The sequence below is a fragment of the Phaethon aethereus genome (assembly GCF_964289735.1).
Source record: "Phaethon aethereus genome assembly, chromosome: 12".
NCBI classification, from domain to species: domain Eukaryota; kingdom Metazoa; phylum Chordata; class Aves; order Phaethontiformes; family Phaethontidae; genus Phaethon; species Phaethon aethereus.
In genome coordinates, this window is record NC_138588.1 from 22641921 (window position 1) to 22661791 (window position 19871).

The 19871-nt window shown below is 61.6% G+C and overlaps 2 protein-coding genes across 2 annotated transcripts in view; one reads left to right on the plus strand and one right to left on the minus strand.

Annotated features, from left to right (window-relative positions):
* The window catches only part of CELF6 (CUGBP Elav-like family member 6), a 13286-nt gene extending 9806 nt beyond the window's left edge, over positions 1-3480 (plus strand). Inside the window, exons 5-11 of the mRNA XM_082005320.1 lie at positions 122-265; positions 650-794; positions 880-1029; positions 1298-1360; positions 2181-2261; positions 2375-2518; positions 3303-3480. Of these exons, the coding sequence (XP_081861446.1) occupies positions 122-265; positions 650-794; positions 880-1029; positions 1298-1360; positions 2181-2261; positions 2375-2518; positions 3303-3430 (855 nt within the window). The 3' untranslated portion in view covers positions 3431-3480. The remainder of the gene's footprint in view (positions 1-121; positions 266-649; positions 795-879; positions 1030-1297; positions 1361-2180; positions 2262-2374; positions 2519-3302) is intronic.
* Positions 3481-5899: 2419 nt separating this feature from the next.
* On the minus strand, positions 5900-18365 carry PARP6 (poly(ADP-ribose) polymerase family member 6; the record flags this gene model as incomplete). The annotated part of the gene is made up of 23 exons (XM_082005321.1): positions 5900-6899; positions 6983-7067; positions 7201-7264; positions 7362-7441; positions 7802-7871; positions 8051-8123; positions 8214-8326; positions 8874-8922; positions 9199-9266; positions 9422-9487; positions 9568-9861; positions 9948-10043; positions 10198-10251; positions 10626-10806; positions 11030-11179; positions 11451-11517; positions 11612-11702; positions 11836-11896; positions 12303-12397; positions 12529-12606; positions 13295-13395; positions 14505-14708; positions 18362-18365. The coding sequence occupies 23 exons, from the start codon at positions 18363-18365 to the stop codon at positions 6797-6799; spliced, it is 2247 nt and encodes a 748-aa protein (XP_081861447.1). The 3' UTR covers positions 5900-6796.
* Between the last annotated feature and the right edge of the window lie 1506 nt (positions 18366-19871).

A 19871-nucleotide genomic window follows, 5' to 3' on the forward strand; every position in this document is an offset into this window, starting at 1 on the left:
TAAACCTCGCATCGATCGCCGGTTGCGCCGCGAGGGGAGGCATTTTGGGGGCACGGCTGGGACCCCGCCGCACCAGCCCCATCGCACCCCCCCCACGCACACACCCCCCTCCCCGCCTCAGGGCGCCTCGTCCAGCCTGGTGGTGAAGTTTGCGGACACGGATAAGGAGAGGACGCTGCGGCGGATGCACCAGATGGCGGGGCAGCTGGGCATCTTCAACCCCATGACCATCCAGTTCGGCGCCTACGGGGCCTACACGCAAGCGGTAGGCGCCGGCGCCGGCCGGGACCTGGGGGGTTTTTGGGGAGCCCCGCGATTTGGGGGGGGGGGGAGCGGGCTGGTTTTGCCCCTGTGGGGTTGCGCCGGTGGGCGCGGACGCCCATCGGGGTTGGCGTATCCCCATCCGGGGGCACGAGAGCGGGGTCCAGCCCCCCGGGCGAGGGCGGCGCGGCTGTCGGGCGCAGCTCTCCCATGTATCATCTTTTTTAGCACCGCCTGGACCTCCTCCTCTCGCCGGGGCGGCGTTTATCTCTGCAAGCCCCCCTGCCTGGGTGCAAGGGGGGGGTGTGTGCTAATTTATCCTCTCCCACTCCCCCCTTCTCTCTGCCTCTTGCTCGCTTTCCCCTTTTCCCCCCTTTCCGTCCTTAAGATCATGCAGCAGCAGGCAGCCCTGATGGCGGCCGCGCAGGGGACCTGCCTGAACCCCATGGCCGCCATCGCTGCCGCCCAGATGCAGCAAATGGCCGCCTTCAACGTCAGCGGGCTTGTGGCCGCCCCCCTCACCCCATCTTCAGGTACAACCCCCCTCCGTGTGCCCCCCATCCTGCTAGACGCCCTCGGGGAGGGGGGCTGCTGGCGCTGACGCCTTCCCTCCGGCAGGTACGAGCACCCCTCCCGGCATCGGCACGGCGCCCGTGCCCAGCATCGCCGCGCCGATCGGGGTGAACGGCTTCAGCCCGCTGCCGCCGCAGACCAACGGGCAGCCCGCCTCGGAGACCATCTACACCAACGGCATCCACCCCTACCCAGGTAACCCCCCTCGCAGCCTGCCGGGGGGGCTCCGCCGCGGTCCCCCCGCCCCGGGGCCGCGCCGCGTCGGCGAGCCGGGCGCCGATCCCCGGCGAGATCCCTCCTCCCGCGGCATCGCCGCCTTGGCGAGCGTGGCCACGCTCTCGGCTCCCACGGAATGGCGGGGGAGCAGCGACGCTCGGCCGAGAGCCCCCTCCCGCGGGAGCTGCTCATCCCCACGTTTCCCTTCCTCATCCTCTCTTCCTTTTCCTTTCTTTTCTCTTCCCAGCTCAAAGCCCCACGGTGGCAGATCCCCTCCAGCAAGCCTACGCAGGCATGCAGCACTATGCAGGTCTCAAACTTCGCTTTGCGCTTCTTCCCTCCCTTCCCTCTTCCCTCCCTCACCCTTATTTTTGGGGGGTGAACGTCGCCTTGGGATTGAGCCACAGGAGTGGGGCGGCGTGCTCGGGCACGGATCAACGCGGTGAGCGTGGGGTGCCGTACCCCGGCAGGAGCCCCGGGGCGGCGACGGGGGGTGACGCCATCCCCTCGTCCCCAGCGGCGCGGATGCGCTCCTGGCATCCGTGCGAATTTTGGATGGAGGAAAGTGGGGTTTTCATTGCCCTCTGGGCTGAGATAACTCCGTGGGGGGGAGCCGGCGGCCGTACCCAGGAGAGGGGGTTGAGGTTTGGGCGGTGATGGAGAGCTGGCTCCGTGCTGGATCCAGCCCACCGGATGCCCTGGAGGCACCGAGACGTCAAAAATCCTCAGATGTTCGTCGCGTGGCCGAATCCGACGGCCGGGGAGACGCGACGCGGAGAGGAGGGAGTCAAAGCACCCCGCGGGCGTCCGTCGAGCCCAGCAGCCATTTCATTAGGAGCCCTAACACTCGTTTTCGGATTTTCAGCAGAAAACCAAGCTTTGCCCCCCCAGTTGTGGGGGTTTTTTCAACCAAAAGTGCCGTTTTTCCCCAGCCTTGAGGCCGTATCGCTGCTGCCGCCGGCGTCCCTCCTGGGAAAGCCCTTCCTGCATCCCGGCCAGCAGCCCCGGGGCAGGAGAGGCACCTCCATTGAGGGTGGCGGCGGGGGACATGCCTGTCCCCAGCCCTCCCCGGGGCCGCGGCGGGAGCGGGGTGGGTGCCGGCGTCTCAGCTCCGCGTCTCTTTCTTCCAGCAGCGTATCCCACCGCCTACGCGCCCATCAGCCAAGCCTTTCCCCAGCAAGCGCCCATCATCCCGCAGCAGCAGCGAGAAGGTGAGGGGTTGTGGGGGGCACCCCGCCGCGGGGGCCGGCGGCTCCTCGCTCCCCGCCCCGGGGTGACCCCCGCCTCGCGGCTGACGTGCGGCTGTCCTTTGTGTGTCACCCAGGTCCCGAGGGCTGTAACCTGTTTATTTATCACCTGCCCCAGGAGTTCGGGGACGCGGAGCTCACGCAGATGTTCTTGCCTTTCGGCAATGTCATCTCTGCCAAAGTCTTTGTGGACCGTGCCACCAACCAGAGTAAATGCTTTGGTAAGTCCCGGTGCGCCGCTCTCCCCGATGTCCCCGCGCGGGGGTCCGGCTCTCCCCGATGTCCCTGCGCGGGGGTCCGGCGCGGGCAGTGCCGACGGGTGACCGAAGCCGCACGGTGGCTGGAGCAGCGCGACTGTCCGTCCCGGGGCCAAAGGGCAGATTTTTGTCCCACGCTGTGCCAGGACAGGAGGACGTACCCCGCTGCCGTCCTCTCTTACGCTGTCCCCCGTGTCCTCAGCCCGGCGCACCTACCCCTGCTGTGTCTGCTCCGCTCGCGCGGCCGAGTGCCACCGCTGCCACCAGCAGGCTCTGGACTGCAGGCCTGTCACCACAGTGTCCCTGCAGCCTGTGTCACCTTGGTGTCCCCACAGGCCCCATCACCTCGGTGTCTTCGCAGAGCCTGTCACCCAGGTGTCCCGTGTCCCCACAGACCCTGCCACCTTGGTGTCCCTGCAGCCCCCATCACTTCGGTAGACCCCGTCACCCCAGTGTCCCCACAAATCCCGTCCCCTTGGTGCCCCCCGAGAGCGCTCCAACGTCCCTGCGGACCCTCGTACCCCCGTGTCCCCGCAGCCCTGCAGACCTTGGTGTCCCCAAAGACGCCGTCACCCAGCGCCCCGCGATCCGGGGCTGCGCCGTTACCCCGCCGCCCCCCTCTCCCAGCCCCCCGACCTGGGGCTCCACCTGAGGCCGAGGGATTTCCACCCCTCGGTTGAAGAGAAGCGGCAACCTGGGATGTTTCCGGCGGCAAAAAGTCCTCTGTCACCTCCTCCCTCGCCCCCAGGTTTCGTCAGTTTTGACAATCCGACGAGTGCTCAGGCAGCCATTCAGTCCATGAACGGCTTCCAGATCGGCATGAAGAGGCTAAAAGTCCAGCTAAAGCGGCCGAAAGATGCCAACAGACCCTACTGACCCCCGCTCACCCTGGCCCTGCGGAGAGGTACGGGGGGCCGGGGGGCCCTGCACCCCACGGCCGTGCCCCAGGGCGGCCGGCGGTGGGGCTCGGCTCGCCCAAAGCCTCGCAGGTGCCGTGTTTTCTTCCAAAAACGACCTCGAGCACGTGCGGGGGGTCTCTGCGCCCGTCTGCGCGCGCGCGCGTTTCAAACTGGGGTTCGGGTCCTTCCCTCCCTCCGTCCCCCGGGACGCAGCCGACGGCCCCTTCGCTGTTTTGCAGGTCGGGCGTCCCGCGGTGTCTGACGACTTCCCCCTTCCCCACGCGCAGTATCCGAACCCGTAACTCTCTTTCTTTGCAACGCATCCCGGAGGAGGAAGGAGAGGAAGAGGAGGTGGTGATGGAGAACATGGCGAAGAAGAGAGACATTCTGGTTGTAGCTTTTTTTTCCTCCCCCCTCCTCTCCGAATATTTCCCCCCCACCCACCCACCCACCCAAACTGGTCTTGTTGGTTACTCAACGGGAACGAGAGAGCGAGGAAGACAAGGAAGGAGGAGAGCGATGCGGCGCCGGGGCTGAGGCTTGCCACCGGCCGCTCGCCGGGACTCACCAAATCCCTCGCCGGGAGAAAGGAGGACGGCCCCGGGCAACCGGGATACGATCTGCCTTTGTGGTTTGGTGTTTTTTGTTTTTTTGTTGGTTTTTGGTTTTTTTTTTTTTTTAAAGCACTCATTTGCTGCTACCGATTTCCCAGGAGAAACGAGGAAAAGAGGCTCCAAACGGATTCTTAAACCAAAGCCGGTGGGACGGGACCAGCCTCGGGCGCTTCACCTGGAGGATGCTTGTTTGGAAAAAAGAAAAATGGCAAGATTTTCTTTTTCCCCCACGTCAGGGGAAAGAAAAAGGGAAAAAAAAAAAAAAAAAGGATCAAAGGGTGTTGGACTTATAGAAGATATATATAAATAAGTATATATATATATATATCCCATGGAGCAGGGCAGCGGGACACGCGCTTCCCCCTGCTCGTCACTGGCACAGGGACATAGGATTACTTGTTTCAGAGTCATATCATTCCTTAGAGTTTAGGGACCAAAGGACTATTGCTTTTTTTAAATATATCTATAAATAAATTAATTTAAAAAAAGAAAACAAAACAAAACACACACAAAAAAAAAAACAAAACAAAACAAAAAAAAAGAAAGAAGAAAAAGAAGAAAAAAAAAAAAGCAAACCCAGAAATTAATAAGGTTGAGAAAAACCCTCGGGCGTTAGGAGCTTGCGAGCGTTTCCGAGAGGACTCGGTTTCGGGGGGCCGACACGCGGGGCTCAAGGGCTCAGTTTCGGGGGGCCGATTCGCGGCCAGGGATGGGGGGATGCAGGGGTGGGGGGGTTTTTTGAGGGGGGCTGTGGTGGCTCCCCCAGCCCCGTGGCGCTGGCGGCGTCAAGCGGGTCGAAAGAGCCCTTCGGTCGCCTCCGGGAGAGGGCGAAGCGATGCGGTTCTTTGCGTTTCGGGTTGGTTTTGGGGGGTTTTTTGGGGTTGGGGTTTTTTTTTTTTCAGCCAAAAAAAAAAAAAAAAAAAAAAGAAAAATGTGAGGTTTCGGCAGAAACGAAGCGAAGCGAAATAAACTTATTTTGTCAAAATCGTCACCTTGGTTGGTTTCTTGGAGCAATCGCTGCCGCGTCCCACCACCCAAATTCCCCTGAGAAGATGGCGCCGGGACCCCCTTTTTGACCACTTCGGCAAAACCATCCGCTGGGAATTTGCTGAAGCCGGGAGAGGAGCGTGGGCATCTCTTTTTATTCGCTTTTTTTCCCAGGAGTTCCCATTTTCCGGAAGAATTCACCCTGCAGTTTCCGCCGTTCTTTCCGAGCGATGGAGGAGCTTCTGGAGGACGTTGGCGTGTCCCGTGGGACGTTCCTTCACGGCCGCAGCCGAGCGCCTGCGGTGATGGTGGGGGAAAGGGCTTGATTTATTGGGGTTTTTCTTATTGAGGGGAGGAAAAACCCCCCAAAAACCCCAAACCCCACAAATCTAAGCAAAAAAAAATGGGGTGGCCGGCAGGGTGGGTGGCGTGGGGACATGGAGGAGCCGGTGTGGGACGAGCGGTGGTGGACAGACATCGGGGGTCCCTCCCTCACCCCCCGAGGGCAGGGGACACCGCAGAAGTGACTCTGAGAGCACACCCACGGGTGTGACGAGCCAGTCGGGTCTCGGCTGGTGGCTGTACCTAAACCAGGTAGGTGTTTTTTTTTTTCAGTCGCCAATCTTAACTTTCTGTATAAATCCTGGTTGAAAACACCGCCTGTGTCTCCGGTGGGGCGGCGGAGGGCTGGTTTGGGGCATTTATTTTTATTATTTCAAATCCCTTGGACCCATGAACCCCCGGCGAGGGACACCCACATCCCCGGCCAGTGACCCCGTGCGGCTTCGGGCCGATGCCGCAGGAGCTGCCGTCTCTTAAGGGCTGATGTTTTACAGCCGTGACCCACGCGGCGAGCCCCAGGACCGTGGGGAACCCGGCTACCTCTGCCAGCCCCCCGCCGCCTGCCGGGGGTCCCGGCCCTGAGCTCCGGCAGCTGCCACGGCTTCTCTGCAGGGTTTTTATTCGGGTTTGGGCGTCGCGGGACGCAGCCGGGCCAGCGCCCACCCCGCGTCCGGCTAGTTATTGGGATCGGCTTGGGCTGAAAGAAAGCGCCGTCCCCTGGGAGCTTTTCTGTGGGGTCCCGGCCCGTCGGGCTGGTCCCCACGTCCCCGGGGTGGTCCCGTCCCTCAGGCACAATCCCCTCTTGGCGGCACGGGCCCCGTGCCGTAGAGTAACCTCTTCGCCGTGGCGCGACGGGGCTGCGATTCCGGCAGCCCCTTCCTTTTCCCAAAGCCCCATCTATTCCCTATGACCCCTTCCCCACGCTCCCGGCCCTTCCCCACCATCCCCTCCCCACACCCCCGGGCTCTTTAAATACTTCACCGACACAGATTCCTTTTTTCTTTTTTTTCTCTTTTTTTTGGGGTTGTTTTGGGTTTTTTTCTTCTGTTTGGTTGGGTGTTTTGTTTTTTTTTGCTTCGGTTTCTCATCGTCAATAAAAACGCTGTCGCTGCCAACGCCAGGAGGGGCGGCCACTGGCCACGCCAGCCCCCGCAGCTCCTTCTCCGCGCTGCCACGGGGTTGGGGGGGGACACTGGGGGACGGGATGGGGAGGGGACAAGGGACCGCTAAACCCGCCTGGTGCTCACTGGGTGCTGGACACCTATGTACAGGGTGGAGCCGCCGGTGTTGGCCCCGTCTCTGCCCTGCCCAGGAGGCTCGAAACCCCCTTGTCCTTCCCTGGCTTCGCCCGGGGGGTTCGCTCGGTGCCCGGGGGGGCCCCGGGGGGTCCCCGCCGCCGCTCAGTTTGTGTACACCTGAGTCCCGATCACACGCATGATCTCCTTCTGGATTTTGGGGTCCTGAGTATTGATATTGGCGTCTCCCACTTGGCCGTCTTCGTACCTGGAAGGGGAGAAGGGAGGGGTAAGGGGGTGTGCCACAGGGGTCCCGTGGGTGCTGGCGAGGTGGGCGCAGCCGGGACTCACACAAAGAAGAAGCGGGTGCAGACGTGGTCCGAGACGGGGCAGACCCAGATGTTGCCGTGTTTCTGCAGGTCCTTGGAGGTAATGACTGCCGGGGGAAGGGGCTGTCGGAGGGGGGTCCCTGCTGGGCACAGCCCGCGGTGGGGACCCTCCCTTCCTCCCCCGCCGTGGGTGCTGCCCGGCCTCCCCTCTCCGTCCCACCGCCCCGCCTGTCCCCGCACCTTCACAAAGCGCGATGCAGTTCAGGTTGCGGCTCTGGAGGAAGCGGGACTGGATGGAGCGGGTCTACGGGGAGAGCAAAGAGCGTTAGCTCCCCGGCCCCAGCACCCATGGGTGCCGTGTCCCTGTGCCCACCCTCCCGCGGTGTATCCTGGCCCGTCACCTGGGGGATGGTGTTCATCCGGTTGTACCTCTGCACCAGCTCATCCTTCGAAGGCATCCGGTGCTGCCCTTTCCCCATCCCTGTGGAGAAGCGAGGCGGCGGCCGTCACTCCCTGGCAGGGAGCACCCTCGGGGTGACGCGGGGACACAGATGGGGATGGCCACGCTGGGTGCTCCCTCCCCGTGGCCGAACCCTGGGAAACCCCCCAAAAGTGGGCGCAGCGGCTTTTGGAGCCTAGAAAATATTGGGGTTTTAATTCCCCGGCACATCGGAAAGCCCCAACCTGGCTGGGAAGAGGCCGGTGCAGGTGGGAAGGATGCGGGCTGCTGCCCGCTCCCGCGCAGCTCCTCCGGCCGGCATGATGCTGAACATCCCCGGGCCCATGCAGGGAGTGGGGATGGGAGCGCAGGCAGGACTGGGCAGCGCAGGCAGCCTCTTACCTGAGTATCCAAAGGAAATACTGGAGATGGGGCTCAGATAGATGCCCTTGCCATAGGCTGCTCCATGCAGCTTGCAGGAAAACACCAGGGTGAGCGACGCGGGGTCACCCCGACAGCTTGGGCACGGTGGCGGAGGCAGCCCGGCCTCTGCAGGCAGCGCATCTCCAGCTGCCTGCATCCCTCCCTGCCTGCCTGCCTGCCTGCCCCGGGGCGAGGGCGGGGTGTCGGGCGCGGCAGGGGGAGCGTTACCTGCAGTTTGGTGTAGGAAGCGTTGACCAGCCCGTTGCGGAGGATGGAGTGCCAGTTCTCAATGTGAGAGCCACTGGAAAAAGCCAGCCCCACGTCAGCCCCATGGCAGCCTGCCCCACGGCGCCGACTTGGGGGGCTCCTGCCACCCCCCCGGGCAACTCACTGGAAAGCGAAGGTGCTGCCGTAGAGTTTCTTGGCGGTGCGGAACCGGGCTTCCTTGGCTGGGGGGCTGCTGAGCAGGAGGAACTGGTGGGAGGTGTGCATGAACTTCAGCTGCTACCAGGGGAAAGGGAGGAGCAAAGGCGGCGCCGGCGGAGAGAGAGGACGGACGGACAGACAGAGATCATGCACGGCAGCCCGGCCCCGTGCCCGGCCTGGCTTTGGCCGTGCCCAGCTTGCCAGGAGGGCCTGTGGCTTCCCCCGTCTCTTGTCTCCCGTCCCACAGCCCACATCGAATACCCTCCATCCTGTCTCCCATGTCCTGCCTCCCACCCCTCACGGGCTGCGGGCCCCATCCCGAAGGCTGCACCCGACATCCCAGACCCTTCCATTGCCCACCCCGTATCCTTACAGCCCTCATCCCGCATCCTCCACCCCACAGCCCGCACCCCGTACACCCCCCACCCCATGCCCTACATCCCACCTTTCATAACCTACATCCTGCATCCCATATCCCACACCCTCCATCCCATATCCCACATTGCAGTCCTGTACCCTCCATCCCAATTCCCATACCCTCCATCCCCCATCCCACACCCATTCCATACCCTCCATCCCGCCTGCTGCACCCGCACCCCTCCTGGAGCCCGGCCAGGCCCCTTACCCTGCTGAGGGGCAGCTTGACGATGTGGGACCTGTTGCTGGAGATTATCCTTGGGAAGATGAGGACGAGGAGGAGGAGGAGCAGCAGCAGGAGGAGGAGGAAGAGGAAGGTCAGACAGGGTGGTCCCACGCTCCCCTGGGTGTGGGGCTGAGCCGGAAGCCGTGCCAGAACCCACCCAGAGGCCGGCGGATGGTCACAACCCCCCAGGAGAAAGGGGCTGAGGGGGTCGTGCTGGGGATGGCCGGCTGCCCCCCACCCCATCCCCTGTCTTGGGGGAAGTGGGGCAGCGGGGAGGGATGTGGGGCAGCAGCACCCTTGGCCTTACCATTGCAGGAGGGGATGAGCCAGGGGGTCCAGCTTGTCCATCTGCTTCTTGATCTCCAGGTAGGACCCCTGGCAGAGGCGAGAGGGGGTGCAGGTGGGTCTCCTGGCACCCACCCAAGCGTGGGCAGATGGAGATAGGTGCCAAAATGCCACCCCAGCGAAGGATCCCGCACCAGGGGGGTCTCACATGGGGCCATCGGTGGTGTGGGGCCACACCGGCATACCTGGGTCATCTCCCGGATGGACATCACGCTGTCCAGGGCCTTCTGCAGTCGCTCGTAGTTCTTCTTCTGCATGTGAGGCAGGAGAGGGGTGGCCATCAGAGGGGTCCTCGGGGCTCCCCCCAGCCCCATCGCCCCCCGGAGCTTACCTTGGGGTTGAAGGCCAGTGTTTTGGGGTCGCTGGGGTCCACCACAGAAGGATAAGGCTCAAAGATGATGCTCTTGCGAGGGGACTCCAGGGCGGCACGGCACATGGCCACCAGCAGGTCCACCACCTTGGTGACAGAGCGTGGGGTGAAGGGACAGCACACTGAGGTGATGGTGTGGTCACCTGCCACGCGCATTCCTACCTCAGCGCCCGTGGCCACCTCTTCCGCTGCGCCAGACATGACGCCCAGGGTGTAGAAGGAGAAGACGCAGAGCTCCCGGGTGCAGACAGCCGGCTGCGGAGGGGACAGGAGCCATGGGGAGAGTCGGGGACGGTGACACCGGGTGACAGCCCGCGTCCGCCTGGTCCCTGTCCCCGCACCTTGAGCATGGAGCCGTTCTGGAAGACGTGCTGCTCGTCACACACCACGCAGTACTCGTTGAGAGTCGGGATCCGCTGCTCCGCGTACTTCATGATCTGAGGGAGAGGATGGTGGGAGTCAGACCCCAGCGGTGGCCACGGCGCTCGGGAGGATGCTCTGGGAAGCCGGCTGGGGCTCAACGGGATGTGGGGCAGCGGGAAGGATGGTCCGGGCAGCGGGATGGGGCTGAGCTGGAGGCAGGACGCTCACCTGGACGAGGAAGCCGTACTCCAGCGTAGGGACGTTCTTGCAGTGGCCGCCGACCTGCGACAGAGCCGGAGCGGAGCCAGCTGCGTTATCCCCTTTTCCCCACGCGCCCCCACCTCCACACGGCACCCCAAACACCCCCCTCGCCACAGCGGGACCCCTGACATGCCAACACCCTCCCGGGGATGCGGTCACATCGGGGACATGGCACCAAGAGGGGGTAAAACCCCGCAGGACCCCACATCCCAGCTTGCCCACCAGCACCCAAGGGTGCTGGGGACAAGGCACAGGGGGCAAAGCCCCGCAGGGGCTCCCCCTAACCCAAGGGTGTCCCACCACCCCACGACAAGCGATCCAACCCCAGAGTAGCCCCCAGGAATCTGAGGAGAGAAGGGAGAGGAAAGTAAACCCCGAGGCGGGGAGGCACCCACCAGGATGTTGAAGGGGGCGACACCTGCCTGGGTGCTGGGGGGCGGGTAGCCGAAAACCTCCACTTTGGGGTTCTTCACCGTACAGGAGACGGAGCGGTTCATCAGGCGGTTGACACGAGCCTCGGGGATGCCCAGTTTGCCCTTCAGCACCGAATCTTGGATGACAGGGAAGCTGGGAGACCTGTGGGCACAGAGTCCTGCTGAGGTCCACCGGTTTGCCACCGTCCCTTACTCCTCCGGCACCCTGTGCCAAATTCACTCTTCGGCCGGTTTTCGGGAGCAACCTTCACCTTCAGCAGCGTCCAAGGGGTGAGTGGGGAAACTGAGGCACCGCGCCAGGTCCCCAGCCACCCAGGGTGAGGGGACAGAGGGTCAGTCCCCTGGGGACACCGTCGGGTTCTTACTTGGGGATGGGGGAGAAGATGCTGAGGCCAGCACGAAACTTCTTGATGGTGCCGCTCGTCTTGAACCAACTGTGCCGCTTCTCCTGCTGGGTCTTGAGGAAATCGTTGCTGAGATGTTTCCATTGCTGGGACGTGAACATGCCCAGGATCCTGGCAAAGAGGTAGCATGGGTGCCCGAGCGGGGTAGCAGCACCCATGGGTGCTTCGGAGCCCACTGAGCCTGGCACATGGGTGGTCCATGTCACCCAGTTCCTCCTCTTTCCCACCCAAAATGAGTGGTGAGCCTGTCACGGGGCTGTGTGGCAGGTAAAAGGTGGTGGTATGGGGATATGTGGCACCTGGCCACTTTTGGGGCAAAATGGTGACCCCACAGCCCACCCCACCCAGCACCCTTGGGTGCCCATTGTGTTTCGGCTCTTACTTCTTCAGCTGCAGACCCAGCCCGAAGCCCTCCTTGTTGGAAGGCTGGAAAACCTCGATGGATGGTTCTGCAGTGAGAGAGGAGAACAAGCCATTGGTGCCTCCACCATCCCCGTTTCTGGGGGCATGTGGGGACACCGTGTCCTGCCTGTCCCCACTCACCGGGGCCATCGAGGTACTGGGAGAGGGAGAAGCGCAGGCGGAGGACGATGGGCTCCGTCCGCAGCACCTTCCACGCTGTTGCCACTTCCTCCTGCCGAGGGAGAGCTGCGATTCGGCACAGTCACAGAGACCCCCAGCCAGGGAGGGAAATTTGGGGACCCTCCCAAGCACATGTACCCTCCCCTCCCTGTGCCAACACTGGCAGGGGCACCCCAGGGACTCACATCGAGGAAGCTGATGTTCACGTGGAGGTCAATGTCCACGTCATCGATGGTCCCGTACTCCCTGCGAAGACAAGCGGCACCATGGTGGGGGGACGGGATGAGGCTGGCACGGTGCCGGAACCGCTGCCCAGTGCCCACCATGCCGGGACGGGCAGGCCCGTGGGGCGGTGACAGGCACGTTGTGGCTCTCCGTGTATCAAGTGTGTGCTCCCCTGAGACCGGAATGGCACGGGGAGAGCGCCCGGATTGTGGACAGATGCCCGGGGATGGCACAGCCGGGTGCCCCAGGGATGGTGATGGCATGGCCAGGTGCCCTGGCTATGGCACAGCTGGATGCCTGGGGTTCCCCGGTGTCCCGGGAATGCCATGCCAAGTGCCCAGGGATGCCATGGCTGGGTGCTCAGGGAGGGCACAGCTGGGAGCCGGGGATGGCACGACCGGCGGCGGGGGCCAGCGGGAGCACCCACCTGACGGCCACGGCATTCTCGCTGTAGATCTCCTTCACAGCCTCGATGTCGGCGTCCAGCTGCGGGTGACGGTACAGGTCGGCGGCGCAGGTCCCCTGTGGCACAGCACCCCGTGGCACCATCAGACCCGGACCCCCCCACAGCCCCAGGCTCGTGACCGGGCACAGGTTGGGGGTCCCTGAGCCCCACCATGGCACCCATGAGACCCGGCACCCATGACTCTTACCTGGACGCCGTAGAGGAACTCCTCGGACTCATTGTCCCCATCGGAGTCATCATCCGTCCAGTACTGGCCTTTGAGGTCCTGGGGGGCAGAGGGTTGGGGGGCAGCGGCTTAGGGGAGGCAGAAAGTTGGGGGGCAGTGGGGATGGGGGGAGATGGGATGGGGGGAGTGGGTTGGGGGGAGCAGACTGGAGGGAGCAGGCTGGGGTGCAATGGGCTGGGGGGAACGATTTGTGGGGAGCGGTTTGAGGGGCAGCGGGATGGGGGAGCAGGTTGGGGGAGCAGGATGGGGGGCAGCAGAATGGGGGGCAGCAGAATGGGGGGAGCAGGATGGGGGGCAGCAGAATGGGAGGGCAACAGGATGGGGGGAGCAATTTGGGGGGCAGTGGGATGGGGGCAGCAGGATGGGGGGAGCAGGTTGAGGGGAATGAGATGGGGGGAGCAGCATGGGGCGAGCAGATTAGGGGGGAGCCGGTCGGGGGGAGCAGGATGGGGCAGCGGGCGGAGGCCGCGCACGGAGGCGCCGGGGGCCCGGCCGCTCGCGAGCGGGGTCCTCCCCCGCCAGCCCCGTCCCCATCCCGCGCCGGGGGACGCAGGGACACGGGGGGACGCCCGGGGATGCCAGGGCCCAGCTCCCACCTCGAGCAGGCCCCGTCCCGCCGCCCTCCCCGAGCCCTCTGTCCCCGGGGCCTGCTCCCCATGCCGCGCCGTGCTGGGGGGTGTCCCCGTCCCCCCGTGTGTGTCCCCCCGGCCAGTGGGTCCCCCCTCACCATCTCAGCGGCGGCCGGTCGGGCCTGCCACCGCCTCCATGCTGCCGGGCGGGCGGGCGGCCATCGGGCCTTGACGTCAGGCCCCACCGCGGGCCCGGGCGCTACCGCCGTCACCCGGCAACGCCGCCGCTGACGTCACCCGTGGGGACCCCCTGGTGCCCCCCGGCAGGGCACGGGGCCCCTGAGATGGGGGCAGCCATGATGGGGCTGGCACGGGTCCCCAGCACAGGGTCCTCGTGGTGCTGGCTCGGGGTCCCCACAGTTGCCAGCCCGGGGTCCCCTGTGGGGTGGCCATGTTGGGTCCCCACATGGCCGCCACGGTGTCCCCACGGCCCAGGACAGGGTCTGCGTGGCAGGTCCCGGTGTGAACGGCGGGGGGTCCCCAGCGTCCCCCGCACAGGGTCACCATGGGCCCAGCACGGAGCGGCTGTGATGGGTCCCCACGGTGCTAGGACAGGGTCCCCAACGTCTCCAGCCTGGGGTCCCCAGCGCCACCATGGAGCCCCATCACAGGGCACCCACGGTCCCCAGCACGGGGTCCTCAGTGTCCCCAGAGTAGAGTCCCCATGGCCCTGGCACACAGTGGCCATGTTGGGTCCCCACATGGCTGGCTCGCTGTCCCCACGGTCCCATCACGGGGTCCCCAATGTCCCCATCATGGGGTCCCCAACATCTCCAGCCTGGTGTCCCCATGCGCTCAGCAGTGTCCCCATGGTCCCACTGCACAACATCCATATTTGGTCCCCAATGTCCCCAGCCCAGGGTCCCCAGCACCCCTGGGGGGTCAGTTAGAGGCTCAGGACCCTCTAACACACCCCCCCAATCGCCCAGCACCGCCGCCCACCCCACTGAGACAGACCCCAGCCCTTGGGGTCCACCAGCGCCCCACAGGAGTAGGAGTGGGTGGAGGCGCGGCGCCTTTAAGAGCAAAGAAACGAGGCGCGGCGCCTTTAAGAGCGGCGGGGCGCGGCCCTCTTAAGGCGGTGGCCATTCTCCGGCTGCGTGCGCGGCGGGTGCGCCGCCGCCTCATTGGCTGGCTGGGCGCGTGTGGTGTCGCAGCACCTTCCTCCGCCTCTTATGCATCCGCCGGAGAAAGGAGTCCCGGCGCCCAGCCTCCTCCCACATCCCCCCCACTCGCGAGGGGGGGGCCGGGCGGCGGAGGGATCCGCAGCGGGGGGGGGGAGGCGGTGCTGCGGCCGGCCGGGATCACCTTGGCGGGGCGGCGGGGCGGTGCGCAGAGGAGCGGCGGCTCTCGAGGAGGACGGGCGTGGGGCGAGGCCGGGCGGCGGCAGGTAACGGCGGCCTGAGGGATAGCGGGAGGCGGCGGCGAAGGAGCCGCGGTACCCGCCGCTGCCGCCATCATCCCCGTTCTCGCCGTCGGGGCGAGGGTCTCCCTCAGGCGGCGGTTGAGGGGCTGGGGGTGTGTGTGGGGGGAGAGCGGGGCCGCGGGGCCCCCTGGGAAGGTGGGGGTGCGCGCGTGCGGGGGGCTCGCGGCGCGGAGCACGTGGCGCGGCGCCGTCCCGCCCCGTCGTCCCGCCCAGCACCGCTCGGAGCATCCCGGCGGCGGCGGCGCGGGGGGGCCCCTGTCCTTGAAGCGAGGTACCGGGGAAGGAGGAGGGGAGGGGAGGGGAGGTGTGGTGGGGGGAAGCGTGCGCTCCGCAGCGGTGCGGTAAAAACGGAGCGCCGGGCCGGCATGGCATCGTCGGGGCCGCATGGCACTGTCGGGCCCGGTTTCGTCCGGGCTGGGGCCGGGCCGGAGCATTCTGGGAGGCCGAGTCGGATGGAGACGGAGCGAAGCGGTTTGCTGGTGTGTTCCCTCTCCGGCCCTTCCCCGCTTCCCCGCCCGGTGTCTGCGCTCACGCAGGAGCCGCGGCGATGTTCTGAAGGGCATTAGCTCGCTAAACTCCCCAGGCATGCGGCAACCTCTTTATCCCGGAGAGAAGGCCCCTTCTGAATTAATTTTTCTCCCGTAATTATGCTTGCCTCAACACGTCCGATCGATTCGGACAGCCCCTTGAACTGTGCGAAACCTCTGAAACATGTTTAAACCCTCTTTGCAGGGCTAGCTGGGGATGAATAGGGCTTTTGTCGGCGGACAATGGCAACCTCCCGACTGTCTCCTCAGATTAATTAAAGTAGACGGCAATCTCTTAAAAACTTGCTTTGTTCTGAGAAGGCAACTGCTTATCGGCGTGGCCCAGGTTAACAGAAATCAGTGTTTGGCGGAGGTTTTTGTGATGGTAAATGTCTTCACTTTCTGGCTACCTTCTGCTCCTGTGAAGGGCTGCTGCTAATCGTGACTCGCCTTGGCCTAAAGGTTGGATGACAAAGAGGTTTTTTTGGTTCCCCAGATACCTCCGGGGAAACCCGAGGGCTGCTTGTGCAACCAGGAGTGCTTAATTTAAAAAAAAAAAAAAAATCAGACCTAAGCCCAGAATTTTAAACCCCGCATTCCATTTATAAAGCAGAATTTAGGCTAATTTAGAGGAGTTCAAGTCCCGTGGCCTAACGGGGCATACTGATGCCAGCTCCTTTCCAAACTGTCGCCAGATGAACCGAAGGCCTTTTCTGCCCGGGCAGGAAGCCTTGCTGCGAGCCACGTGTTTGAAGCGGGGACTCTTGCCTGTGAAACCCTTCCGAGAAACTTCACTTTCACTAGATAACGAGCTTGCAGAGCCCGCTGCGCTACCTCCGAGCCCATTGCTTGAGCAACCTGCGTTTTTCTTGACTGCCTACATCTTTATCTGCGCAAAGCTGTAAATTTTACAAAAACCTTAAGTTATTTGCGTTAGCCAATAATTGGCTAACCACCACGACACTGGTGTTAATTCTGTTTCCATGCATGATAATGTGATTTAATAGGAACAAGACGTTTCCCAGGGTGGCCGGACCATGTGCTGGTCCTTTATTGGCCGTTGTTCTCCCCGGCGGAAGATGGTGCTGGGGCCGCCGCAGCGTGCGGTGATGGATGGCACGTAGGGAATGGGGCTGCAGTACCTTGTCACTGCCGCCCGCAGCTGAGTGCGCAGCAAATCTCCATCCTGGAGCTGGGGATGCAGCAGAGGGATGTATAGTTCCACCTAGAGTTGTATTTAAATGTAAAAAAACCCCCAAACTTTCTTTTATCATGCAAAAAAGGTTTTTTACAGTTTCCTTGAAGGCAGCTAGGTGGTTTCTGCGGGTGGGGGACCCAGCCTGAAAGGCTCCTTGTCCTCTATCGGAGTAACATGCTGCAAGGTTAAGTAAGTAGGTGTGCCCACGCTACAAATACCCTCGAGATAAGTCTGTCTTGTCACCAAACATCTGATGCTTGTCACCTCTACTCCCTTAATTTTTTTTTTTTTGTTAAGCCTCCTGTAGGCCGTAGCCCTCTTTGCTAGACTGTCGTATGTGGATCTGATGGCTAATCCATCTACATGTAGGGAAAGTGCCGATGTCTCCCAGCACTGTGCGGGCTGGCCTGACCTTCCCGGCTGGCTCCCACAACTTGTTTGCTGAAAAGCCGGAGAGGCATCTCTGTCGTGGAGCTGCGGCTCGCTGCCGGGGAGAGCGTGTGCCCGGCTGGGAGCATGTGGTGTCTTCTGGGTCCCGTCCAGCGTTGCAGAAGAGATGGCATTTTGGGGTGGCCATCTTGTACTTGCGTAACTGAGTGCCACCTCCTGCAGCAGCCACCCAGGGGAGATGTGTTGTCCTCCCTTTCTGGCAGAGGACTTGACCAGCCTGTCTGCTTCACTGCAGAGCTGGATTTTTTTGTTGTTGTTGAGTCCGTTTAGCTTCTAGAACGAACAAAGCTGATGCTTTTTTAGGCTTTTTCAGGGAATCTGAAGGCCTGCATGGTTTCCCTTCTCAAATACAAGTGCTAACTCAAACCGTTTCTGCCTCTAGCCAGGGACACCTGGGCATGAGCAGCCTTGTTCTGCGGCGTCAGCGAGGTTGTGTAAGTGAGGCTGACCAATAAAACCCGAATCATCACCCGCTGTGAGCCTCCCCGCTGCCTGCCTGCAACTTCTACAGGCAGTAAAACGTCTTTGGCCGGCATGGTGGTGGTTAACGCTGCTCCTGCCTGGGGACAGTCCCTGTGAGAGTTTGCCACTGCAGTTTCCACTTCCCTTCGTCACTGATAACAGCAAAGGCTTGGCCCAGGGTGGGGATTGCTGCTGCCTCTCCTTTCTCCCTCCCTGAGGGCAGATCTGGAGGTGCTGTGGATTTAGCAATTCTCAGGATGAGCTGGCTGGAGTTAGTCACCTCGCTACTGCAAAACCGGTCATCCTGACCTCAAATGGCTCTTTCTAGAATATTCAAGAACTGGGGAGATAGCAGACCTTTTCAGGATGCCGTGCCTGAAGCACAGGCAGCCCAAGTAATAAACTTGGGGATTTAATTGTTATTCCTTGAGGAAGGAATTTGGATTTATTCAGTGCTGGAAACATTCAGGCTTTGCAAGGAACTTACCCCCGTTCCTTGCTCAGCCCAGACAGAGCTTTGTGCCTTCAGGCGACCTTGAAGTCCTTGCTCCTCTGTTTGATTTTTTTTTTTTAAAAAAAGAGCAAGTCTGGAGTAGTGGGAAATGCCAGACATTCCTGTTACATTTATAAAACTGATCCTTCCAGTAGAATTCAGTTGATGCTTTGTAACTACATGGTAGTGGGAGGCACAAGGAAGTATAAAAAACTGAAGCAGTTGGTAGCAGGGCACGGTGCTGCGGGCAGATGGGTATTTGGGATACTTTTTGGCTGGTGCTGTGTTTTTGCTCTTGTTCCTTGACAAGGTCACGGTGTCTCCGATTAATTTTTCTGAGCTCACTGAATTGCTGGAAAATCTTGTGAAAGGAGGCTTGTGACTCATGACTGAACTTTTCTTTCTCTATATATTTATAAAGACTTTAGGGGCTTTAAAATTATATTTGCAAATGACTTGAGTGGGTGGGGGATTTCCACGAGAGAGAAAGGGAGAACTCACCTGCCTATTTTGAAAAACTTCCAAGTCATGCTCTGGATGCAGTTTCCGTCTCGGGATCCCGTGGTTTTGTGTTCCTCTTGTTCCCAGAAGCTGCGCAGACCCACTCACCCATGTTCGTGTTGAGGTGATTTCCCAGCAAAGGCTTATTTTTTTTGGCATCTAGAGAAGCCGGCACCGCTCCGCAGGTGTCGGAGGATGCAGCAGCAAGTGTTAGAGGGCTAAAACACAATGTTTCAGGTCTGACCAGCGGGTTTTCCTGTAATAATGGGACTTTGTCGGGCTTTTTATGTGGGCAGACCTTCTTGTACTGACTCCGGTGAATCAGCAGCTTCTGGCAGGGCTGAGGGAAAGGAGACTTTGCCAGGACAAATTATGGTTTTCGCTGGCCTGACTCCTTTATGCCGCATGGGAGCGAGGCAATGGTGAGTCAGGGCTGCCTGTGAGAGGATCCGCACGATCTGCACGTACGTGGGGAAGGTCTGCAGAGCAGAAGCGGCTGAGGGGAGGAGCGCCGGCGCGAACGGAGCCTCTGCGGCACCCAGCAGGCACATGGCAGGCTGGCAGGGGACCTCCCTACCTGTTCCTTCCTTCTGGTTGGCCCTACTAGCTTTGACAAAGCTTTTGGTTTTGTTAGTGCCACTGCCTCAAAGCTGAATCCACTGAGCTAGCTGGTGTGTGCAGCTAACGCCATTTTGTGAATTATTGGAGGGGGGGTGGGGGGGTGGGGTGTCTGCTTGGGGCAGCCGTGTTTCTACGAGCACCACGCTAAAGGCATCTCTCATAGGTGATCTCATAGGTGAAGGCAGCTTATGCTGAAAGAGCAGCCTGCTTTGAATATTCCCTCCGTGCCCAGGAGATGAAGTTTGAAGTCAAACCACTGTTTGACTAGTGATTTGCCTGTGCTGGTAGCCACCTTACATAACTTTTTTTTTTTTAACCAGAGTCTTTTTGAATGCAGGCAATCTAGCCTGGGCAGGTCAAAGAAGACAAACAGCTTTTAGCCTCCACTGCTACTTGAGAACAAAATTATTGCAGTGCGGCCCGAGGTGCACAATTAGAAATGCCCGGGGGCTCCAGTGCTGCTGGGAAATGAGTATCCTCCCATCCCAGCAGGCTGTTAAGCTTGGGTTCAGCTTCCTCTTGAGACTGGGGGCCGTTCCTGCTGTTGTGGGGATGCTCTAGTCCTGTAGAGGCAAGCAGCCTGAGTTCAGAGGGGTTTTTTCATGCAAACTTTGGAAGAAGAACAACAAACCAGTTTTAAACCTTGCGGTGGTTTTCTGATGCCCTGGGTGAGGGGGATTGCAGGGCATGGGGGGAGACCCGCAACGTCTTCAGTTTGAAGAGGGGACCTTGAATGTATTAAAGAAATCTTCATTTTTTAAAATATGTTCTCTGCCAAGGTGTTGTGTTTAATCAACTCAAGTCTACTTGTGGTACAGGCTTAAAGGATGGGTTTTAAGCTTAGGCAGACTTTGCCGTGATTAGGTGCTTCTCGGCAGAAGATTGCCCGCATAAGAAGCGTATCTGCAGTCACGCTAGCACCGAGCTGCCCCGGTCCCCACTTGCGATGGGAAGAGCAGTCGAGGCCTGTAGGAGAAATGACTCGAGAGCTGGGAGG